This window comes from Populus euphratica, unplaced genomic scaffold (genome assembly GCF_000495115.2).
Source record: "Populus euphratica unplaced genomic scaffold, PopEup_1.0 scaffold22.1, whole genome shotgun sequence".
Taxonomy (NCBI): Eukaryota; Viridiplantae; Streptophyta; class Magnoliopsida; order Malpighiales; family Salicaceae; genus Populus; species Populus euphratica.
The window spans coordinates 729,068-738,759 of record NW_011499863.1 but is presented as its reverse complement, the minus strand read 5'-3'; the positions used below and the strand labels follow the sequence as shown (position 1 = coordinate 738,759).

At 33.4% G+C, this 9,692-nt stretch overlaps 1 protein-coding gene and 2 long non-coding RNA genes across 3 annotated transcripts; 2 read left to right on the top strand and 1 right to left on the bottom strand.

Moving 5' to 3' along the window:
- Positions 1 to 6: 6 nt before the first annotated feature.
- LOC105125351 (nucleolar protein 56-like) lies at positions 7 to 3,301 on the bottom strand. The gene is made up of 8 exons (XM_011025756.1): positions 3,003 to 3,301; positions 2,193 to 2,407; positions 1,939 to 2,096; positions 1,657 to 1,844; positions 1,319 to 1,571; positions 941 to 1,089; positions 728 to 862; positions 7 to 435 (listed from the first exon to the last, which is right to left on the bottom strand). The coding sequence occupies exons 1-8, from the start codon at positions 3,205 to 3,207 to the stop codon at positions 77 to 79; spliced, it is 1,662 nt and encodes a 553-aa protein (XP_011024058.1). The 5' UTR covers positions 3,208 to 3,301; the 3' UTR covers positions 7 to 76.
- LOC105125352 (uncharacterized) lies at positions 3,188 to 3,374 on the top strand. The gene is made up of 2 exons (XR_842230.1): positions 3,188 to 3,255; positions 3,294 to 3,374. It is a non-coding gene; the product is annotated as an uncharacterized LOC105125352 (long non-coding RNA).
- A 4,744-nt stretch (positions 3,375 to 8,118) lies between these two features.
- Positions 8,119 to 8,658, top strand: LOC105125347 (uncharacterized). The gene is made up of 3 exons (XR_842227.1): positions 8,119 to 8,309; positions 8,389 to 8,491; positions 8,571 to 8,658. It is a non-coding gene; the product is annotated as an uncharacterized LOC105125347 (long non-coding RNA).
- Positions 8,659 to 9,692: the final 1,034 nt, after the last annotated feature.

Here is a 9,692-nt window from a genome sequence, read left to right as displayed (position 1 = left end):
GAGATCACAGTGAACAGAAGGCCAGTTCTACACAATTAACAGCAACCCGGATACATCAAACAGTTATCAAAACTCACTACTCTTCGCCTTTAGACTTCTTCTTCCTTTTCTTTTTCATGTCACTGGCATCTTGCAGATCCTCTCCATCTTGATCCTTACTCTTCTTCTTTTTCTTCTTTGTGGAAATACCATCCTCCTCAGCTTCAACCCCGTTAGTACCATTTGAGTTCTTAACAGTCTGCTCCAGCTCCAATTTTCTCTTCTCCTTTTTCTTCTTCTTCTCCGATTTAGCATCCTCTGAAGCACCTCCATTTACTGTTGGTTTGTCTTCAGCCATAAGCTCACTATTCTCTGCAGCATCAGATTTTGATTTCTTTTTCTTGCTTTTCTTTGCGGAAGGAACAGCAGTTGCCTCCTCAGTTTCCATATCAGTATCTTGAGAATCCAACAATTACAAACACAAAGTAAATAATCAATATCAAGAGCTGAAAACTGTGAAAGCACAAATGTCAACGAATTAAACAGGTCATTTTTAAAGAACAATCATGAAATGGATGTGGCAAGTAAAACTTACAGCCAGGAACACACAAAGATTGCTCATCAAATCATGTTTGCATGTTAACAATGCAACTGAAGATGCTATGGAAACACATCAAACAGAAAACCAAATATTTTGAAGGTGTATATATATATATATAAACAGCATCATTTTCACTCAGGTACACACCTTTATTTTCATTACTTTCAATTGCAGCTTTCATCACATCAATGTTTTTACGAGGTGCAACACCCTTATCATAGAAATCCAATCTCTCCTCGACTTGTTCTCTTAGTTTCTCCCCAAAAATGGTTGTCCCGTTCTCTGCAACACAAGATGCAAAAATAAGCTAATTCTAGAGTTGAAATAGTCACCCAATTTATGAAAATTTTTGAAATTTACCAGAAAAACAATCAATGCGAGATGCAATAGAACACTTGTTTGCAAGATAGCGAGCCATGCGTCCCTTGTTGCGAGCAGATGCTCGACCAATAAAAGATGAATGGAAAATCAAACCATATTTTGGTGTGTTTCCACGAGTTTTAAGTGCCCTAAGAACAAACCATAATAAAGGTGAATATTTGGAACTCAAAATCTACATGGAAGAATCTTTTAGGTGAAAAACATTAACAGAACAGGTAAGAGTACACAAGTTCCAAAGGGAGCAAAACTCTAAATACTATTTGGAGTTTAGTGAAGCAATAGAAAAGGACAAGTGTTGTTCATAATTATATGATGCAGTTATGCCATATTCAGAGAACGCTAGCAATGGAAAAACACCTGAAGAGTGCCTTCTCAGCACCAAGGATCTGAAGGGTGGAAGAAGGGCACTTGGCCAGATTTGTGAGACTGCCAGCATGAGAAATCAAACGAGCCCCAACCATTTCACCAATCAAGGAAGCCAAATTGGGAGCAATATCATTCATTTTTGTAATTAGATATTCATGGAGCTTCTTCCTGTACTCGGAGAGGTCCATTACCCTTTGAGCGAATTGCTGGACATTAATCAAGTCAATGGGGGACAAGTCTTGCCCTGCAAAAGGGAAAGACAAAGGTGAGTTGACTATGAGACAGGATTAAAAATTGGCTCACGTGTAATATAAAAATAAGAATTCTACCCATTGATGCTTTGGCAGCTTCTACAACCTCCTTTGCTTTATCTTCATCTCCAAGTAAGTCAGTTAGTTCTGGGAGTTTGTCTTCGGACAACTTGGACTTGTCATCAATGAACTTTGCAAGTTTGGCATAGAGATAGTTGTCATTGACGATCTTCGCTAATTCAGGGAAATGCCAAGAATACCATTCTCTGTAGGAAGTTAAGTGTTTGAGGAGATACAGCTAGATTGATACAAATTCCAAAAAATGCAGACAGCATATTGGTATAAAAATCAATCACAAACCTGACTCTCATTGCGAATGAATTGACATCCTTATCAAGAGTATCAAGAAGGAAAATTGCTTGAATAACCATATTGTCAACTCGGTTTACATTGAACTTCACTTTTGCTCTGCTGTAACTGTGTCCCAGACCAAGTTGGGCTTTCTCCAAGTCACCAGGCTGTATAAAGGGATTAGGGAGGAAAAGAATAAAATTGTGAGAAACATATCTCATGAAAGCAAATAACAGGAAAGCTTTTAAAAAAGAAATGCAAACCTTCAAGTCCTTGATGAACCTTTCAAAATGTAATCTTACACCGCGAAGAAGCTCATGAACAAAGTCATTACTTTGGCAAGGAATTTTTGTCACCTCAAAGATATGCGACCCGATCTTTGGCTCAGCAACTCCCAAACTAAACTTTGCCTTCTTTCCCTCCTTGACTTTTGGGAGATTAAGCTCCAAGAAGTTTCTCAATTCATCAGTCATGATACCTGCAAACAAAGACCAATAACAAACCAGACATGAACTAACAGCAAAAATTTAAATATGGAACCAAAGAGAGCAAATTACATCTCTAATATCTGTCATTTAATATCTCGGATAACACAAAACAAGCAATTCATCCAGTGAAACCGCAGCAAATTTAATTACTCTTACTTTTATCAGTGACGGAAAATTATCAATTAAGACATTTTCTACACGTGAATTGCTTTCTTTCTTTAGACACAGTTCCCCCCCACAACCAACCAATAAAGACAGGACCTCTCAAGAACTAAAAACACCCTGTTTAAAAAAAAAACCAAAGCAAGCACAACTATCAGAACAACGACGCTGACTCCTCAGTTCATAAAGCGTTAACTGACCACTAGAACAACCGAAAAAAAGCATCCACAAAGATTAATTAAGTTCATTCACCATCAGAAACATATATGAACAAGCTAATTACTACTTGAAGAAAAAAAAACAACGACATGTTCTTCTTGTTTTCGAATTGCTTCAAATAAAACAGCCTACAAAAACCAACCACTTCCAAGAAATCAATTAACATAGACATATATAAACAAACGGGCCTAAAAAAAGCTATACCTTCAGAAACAGAGTTAATCTGGTTGAGAGCATCAAGAGCAGACTCGAACGGGTGAAAAGCAGTGAGCTGCACTACCTTACCAAACCGGTTAAGATCCGAAACAGAGTTCCTGACAGCCTCGGTGTTTTGTCCAATTTCATCGATACCACTAGCTTGGAAAAGACTGTATCCTGATGAAGTCTCGTATAGCAAATACAGAGCCATTGTTGAGGAAATGAGATGTGTGGCGGCCGCGATGGTGTGGTGGCAGCGGTGGCTGTGTTGTTAGGGTAGGGTAGGGTAGGGTTTAGGTGGCTGTGTTGTTAGGGTAGGGTAGGGTTTTATGTGTTTTAGGGTTTATGGTGAGGCATAGCTTAGTGGGATATGAAGAGTTAAAGAGGGAGAGGGGGTCTGACGGGTTTTTGCTTGGTGTTTTTATAAAGGTGAATTAGGGTTGATGGTGGCCATGGGTCGGGCCTCGTCTAAATTGGTGGTGTGGATTCGTTGCCTGGGTTATTCGGGTTCGGGTTTAGAATATACCATTTGTTATAAAAGCGTGTTTTTCACAAGAAAATTATTCAACTATTTTTATGAGCTTTTTATGATTTGATTTAATAGTTAATAGTTAAAAAAATACAAAACACAAATATATATATATATAAGAAATTTAAAAATATGATCTTTAATAATTTCTTATAAACACAGTTTGAAATTGAAACAGAATTTCTTATATTATAAAATTTTATGTTTTTTTAAGCAAAAACAAAATTTAGAAAAAAGAGAGTTTTATTTTTTCTTATAGTGCATGTAAATAATCATTTCAATTAAAAAATTTATTTTTCATTTTAAAGTAAATTTAATTTGAATTTATGATATAAATTTATTAATAGGATATAGATTAAGAACATGATAGATTATAATATAGAGTTATTTTTATTTTATTTTATTTTAATTACTTATATTTAGTAATATCTATAAATGAGAACTCTTGAACAATCTCTTCAAAAAAAAGAACTGGATAAAACGTTGGAAATTTGTTAAATGAAGATAGTAATATCTATAGTGATATTTATATTTTAATATTATAAAATTAAACTATATTCATTTACCAGAATTTCTATTATATTAAAATATTTGTAAGAGTGTTTTGTTCATAAAAAAATTAATATATAACACGGATAAATATAAATTTTATTTGTGATTCTAGTTTTCAATCTTTTTATTTTAATGAATGTTTTTATTATATATGATGGTAATTATGTTACCATTTGATCAAGCAAGGGGACCCTTTTTAATATTAGTAGAGCTTGTAAAGGGGCATGAATTCTTTTATCTAAAAGACCAAAGATAACATGAGACAATAACCAACTATCCTCTACAAGAAAATAACTAAGTTTTAATTTAACATTGTAATAAATTATAATATAATTTATTAATTTTTATTTCACATGGATGAATATAAATTAGAAATATAAGCATGGATAGATTTTTTATGGATAATTTTGTTTGAATGATTCTTTTAGATACTGGGAACAATTTAAAAGTAAAATATGAAAATTCATAATCTATTTATATTTTTATTATTTATACTTAACAACTTCAATAATAATTTAGAGTTTAAAAAAATCCAACGAATAAAACTTGATAAGAATTTGGATCTTGTATGCTAATATTTATATTTTAATACTATAGGATTAGTTTTTTATGCTACAAACACTATTATATTACAATATTTGTTGTTTTTTTATGTCTAAAGGAGTTCCTTGTTCAAATAAAATATACATACAGCACGTATAATTACTCATGTGATGTGATTTCAATGTAATTATTTGCATTATAGTATCATATTAATGGCAATACAAGTATTTCGCATCTTAATTGTATAGTAAATTTATATCATTACCCTTAAAGAAATAGATCTTTAGCTTCTACCATGGATTTATTTTGTATTTTCATAGAAAAAATACGCAATTAAAAATAAACTATCTATCCCTAGAATTAAAAAAAAAAAAAAACTAATTGATGATGGGGCCTTTTTGTAATTTTAATTTTTGTTGTACAGTAAAAAGATTTCGATGCCCTTGGTATCAAATAATTTAACCCTTAGGTTAAAGGATATTTATGATATTTTGTTGCTGGTTTTTTGTAATTTAATAGTTGGGATGGGGTCAATTGAATATCTTGATAAATAAAAAGAACTGAAAAAATATGTTGTTGTGTGCTGTGTACGCGTTAGTCTTTCCACTGTTTTAGGACGGCGCAAATGGCTAATTCAAGAGATCAAATCTTTCACTTCGAGGTTGCTCCCGATGCATTTTTGCGTGTTCTATTTGAAAAAACAATGCTTGTATATATAAGTTCGCTATTTTGTTGGTGCTTTTCCTCGATCTTAGCACTTGTCCTGAACTTCTCTTTATTTTGTATTCCGTCTGCATTCTTTTGTTTTTGGTTGCTTCATTTTAATAAAAAATTATGAAAATTGAAATTTTATTTAAATTTCATTTTCATTTAAGTTTTTATTTTTGTTAAATTTAATCTATATTATTTTAATTTTTATTTATATAATTTAAAATGTTTTTTATTTGATTTTTTTATTTCACCCTCTATTATTTTTTTCCTAGTAAATTTCATTTTTATTTTTTTATAGTTTTTTTTCCTTGTAATTTTTTTTTAATTTTTTCACTCAATTTAATCATTCAATTTTTAATTTGTTTGGATTTTAGTTTTTTAATTAAACTTATATTTAGAATTTCATGAGTTTGCAAGTTCTTAAAATTATCCTGGTTTTAAAGTTCACTTGGGATTTATTTATTTTATTTTATATTTTTTGAAGCAAATGTTTTTTTTTTTTGGTATTTACTTAATTGGAGATTTGACTATATTTTCTCCAACCTTTTCCTTTATTTTATCCTTTTTTTTAATTTGATTGGGTTTTTTCATACATTTTATTTATTTATTTATTATTTTTTTGAGTTAAATAAAATTAATTAATTGAATATAAACAAATAATTACTCTTTTTTTTTTTTGGCGTTGCTTTAACAATCCATATGGTTTCTTTTAATATCATCATGCACTAATTTGCAATGGAGTTTAAACTATTTCAATGAGGTTTTCTGGTGGTGGGCAATGTTAACATTGCAATGACGATAAATCTCTAATTTTTTTTTTTAGTATGATATTAATAATTTATTTATTTTTATTTATTATTACTAAATATTTTTTATACAGCTAGTCTTCTATCATGACCTATGATGTAAAACTAATTGATACATTACCTAGATTATTTATTTAAGTTAATGACTCAAATATTAAAATTTTATTTTTTGGATTCATTTAAGTTAATGACTCAAATATTAAATTTTTTGTTTTTGCTTTTTTACAAGTACTGTCACTGCCTAAACATCTATGTCATGTGTCTCTCTGTGTGTGTAGTGCTCTCGGCAAAGAAGTTTAACATCTCTTATTTCATTTTTATTGAATTTCAAATTTATTTTGCAAAAAAAAAAAACCCAGTCCAGGAGTCATGTTAAACTTAAACAACATATTAGAAGGGCGCACCCGATCAAACGAAAGAAAACGCAACAAAAATAAAAGGAAAACCTTCATTGATATTTTATTTATCAACACATCGACTAGTTGAAAGAGGTCGAGAATACCTCTCAAGGTTATATGGTGAACATAGGATCGATGCCAGGGTAGAGCATTATTTTTCATGATGGCCAAGCTGGTTTCTTAAGTAAAAATGTCATTGACCTAGATGCCTTTAAAGCCAAACAAAGGGATATGGCAGATATTGCTAAGTTCTTGTAGATGGAGACTTGAAGTTAGGAGGAGAAGTAGGGGATTTCCTTGTGAGATTAGACAGTGTAATCCCGTGAACTATGTGACGTGTCCAATGTCTGCTATTAGAATGATGCGAGAGAATAAGGGATTTAGCGAGGAAAAAGAGGTTAATGAAAGAGGCAGGACATAGTCTGGTAGAGATTGACACGGCACTATTTGCGAGGAGGTAGATTTGTGCAAATTAAACATTGACTTAGCTTTGGTTGACGACGTTAGTCTAGACCAAACCACTTTTTATCCATGTTTATTGTCAAATACTTGTTCTGAAGGCTCCCCCTGCAAGTTAAATTTAGCTGTCCAAATATTAGTTTATTCTGGGATTGATGCTTGCTGGAAGTTACACAATGTGTGTTTGGGAAAGAAAGGAAAGCTAATTGCAGGGAAACAAACTTGTTTGTTTTAACTTAGGACTCTTATGAAAAATAAAATTATCTTTTCTTTAGGTAGATGTGGCTGCTACCAGTGGCAGCCCCTTTATGGAATGGTTGGAAATTTTGTAGTAGAAGCTTAACAATGCAGAAGACAAGGCTCACCTTCTTTGTATTGCTGCTGTTTTGATTTGGCGACTGTAGAAGCATTTTAATAGCGTTGTCTTTAATGGTATTTTTCCAAATCCTCAATTTACTGCCAATCTGGAATGAATTCATATCTTGGAATATGAGCTTGCTATGATGGAAAATTCACTTAGCACTAGCTGTTTGTCCCAACACAGCATATTTTAGTTATCAGGATTTCAATTGGATGCCTTCAGCTCATGGGATCAAGGAAGCTTTGAGTTGGGCCAAGGAGCAAGGGTTAGCTTAATTTGTGCTAGAACAGATTGTTCGGTGCTGATGCAGACATTTTCAATAGAGGACCTCTACTTTTGGATACGAAGGTCATTCTGCATGATGATTTACAGCTTCAAGGGAAGTTCAAGTACTTTTGTTTTGATATATTCGTAGAACTTGTAATAAGGTTGCACATTTCTAGCCAGGGAAGCTAGCATGTGTAGTTGATGACATTTCGGATTCTAGTCGTATTAATGAATTTCTGTCGGAGGATATAACTATGCTCTTGTATCTGACAACAGGTTTCTTTCTCTCTCTCTCTCTTTTTTTTCAATGAATCCATTAGCTGTACTGGCAGAAAAGAGAAAAAGGATAATAAGGAAAGCTTCTCTCAAGAACTTATTTTTAGTTGAAACAAAATGGAAAACTTGAGGGCTCTGTTGGTCTTCTAGATTTATGTTTGGGCTACTTTATATGCCCGTTTCCTTATTTTTGTAAATAACAAATATTTTTTTTCTTGTGGCAGTGGTTGGCTATCACGGTGCAAGATCTTCTACTATACATTATTTAGTCGGGTGTATGGGTTTGCAGGTTCTTGTGCGCACCTTGCAATGTTGAACTCTTCGTGGACTCAATCTCACATTGAAAAGCTTTGGAAGATTCCAAACCGTATTAAGCGAGTATATCCTCCTTGTGGTACATCGGGGCTTCAGGTTTGTTATATTGTGTCATTGCTCTTCTCATGCCAATATCTTCATCGCTTGGGGTTCTAGAAAGTTGAAGTCCAAACAGGTGCTTCCTTTGGAAAGACCTGCAGAAACTCCGACATTTATATACGTGGCTCAGTTTCGTCCTGAGAAGGTGGGCATACTTACATAAACCTAGTGAGCACAAGGTACTGCAGTTTTAGTGGCTTGTTCCGGGGGCCTTTGTGGGCTTACATTCGTCTTTACAGCTTGTGTTTCATGCCTCAGACACACCCACTTTAACTCGAGGCCTTTTCAATTGCCATTAAGAGGTTAGATACAGACATGCCGAGACCTGTGCTCCAGTTTGTTGGTAGTTGCCGAAACCAATTTGATGAGGACAGGCTGCAGAAATTGCAGGACAAAGCAGTTGAATTGAAGATAGATGGGGACTTACAATCCTACAAGAATGTGATGTAAGGTTGGTGCAAGCACTTTATAAAATTGCTCTTTTCTTATTGAAAGTTGAAGAGCCTAATATGAGCGTGTGTATGTATATATTGGCAAGCAAGCAAGCGCTTCATTCTACTGTTCTGTGTGTGTAAATTGTATTCGTATACATTTATTCTTAAAAATACACCGGAAGGATATGATGTGGAGCGTATGCTCCATACCCGGAAGAAGATGATTAATCATACTCTGTTCTGGTTCAGCTTGTTGATCAATTTGATATTTATTCTAGTGTCTCACTAGTAAAAAAAAAAAGCATTTCATTAGGTTTTCTTTGCTTTTGCATGATTCATGAGTTGATTCTGACCGTGCCAGAGTATTCTTGCATCACTATAACTAACTTGTTACGAGATTTCATTTGGCTGAGGAATTGCGAGTTGTGCCTTACTGCTGAATTATTATTTAACCCATTGTTTTGATGTAGAATATGATGTTTGGTCTAGAAAATTTGATGAGAGGTCTGTGGAGGCGATGGGATTATCTAAAAAAGAGGATAGTGTGCTAATTGATACAATGAATCATTAAGTTCAAGAGTTTCTTTTATGGCTAATGATTTATAGTTGATTACCCCACCTTAAATTTCAAGTTGGTTTCAGTTTTATTGCCATCTTCTTTATCTGGAGTTCTTTAGGCTCAGTTAGCTTTAACCTAATAAAGGTATTTTCTTCTTCTTTCCTCTTCGGTGTTTCTTGTGTACATCCTCTGTCTTTGGGTTTGGAGCATATTTTCTCATGAATTCATATATACTGGGAAAGTCTTTCATTGCGTTTTGCTTTTACCTGGAGAAATAGAAAGGGAAGAAAACCCTAGTGTTCTGATCCATGTCTGAACTTTTAACCTTGGCCAATTGACAGGGACTTGGTGAAACTTTTGGGAGGTTCTGTGGCAGGAATCCATTCT

What these genes read in the sequence shown, in the direction of transcription:
- LOC105125351 (XM_011025756.1), bottom strand. Translation starts at nt 3,207, where the DNA reads ATGGCTCTGTATTTGCTATACGAGACTTCATCAGGATACAGTCTTTTC. An exon ending in AGCTGCCAAAGCATCAATGG is followed by an intron (nt 1,572 to 1,656) that starts GTAGAATTCTTA and finishes TCCCTTTTGCAG; the next exon opens with GGCAAGACTTGTCCCCCATT. An exon ending in TGAAAGTAATGAAAATAAAG is followed by an intron (nt 436 to 727) that starts GTGTGTACCTGA and finishes TGGATTCTCAAG; the next exon opens with ATACTGATATGGAAACTGAG.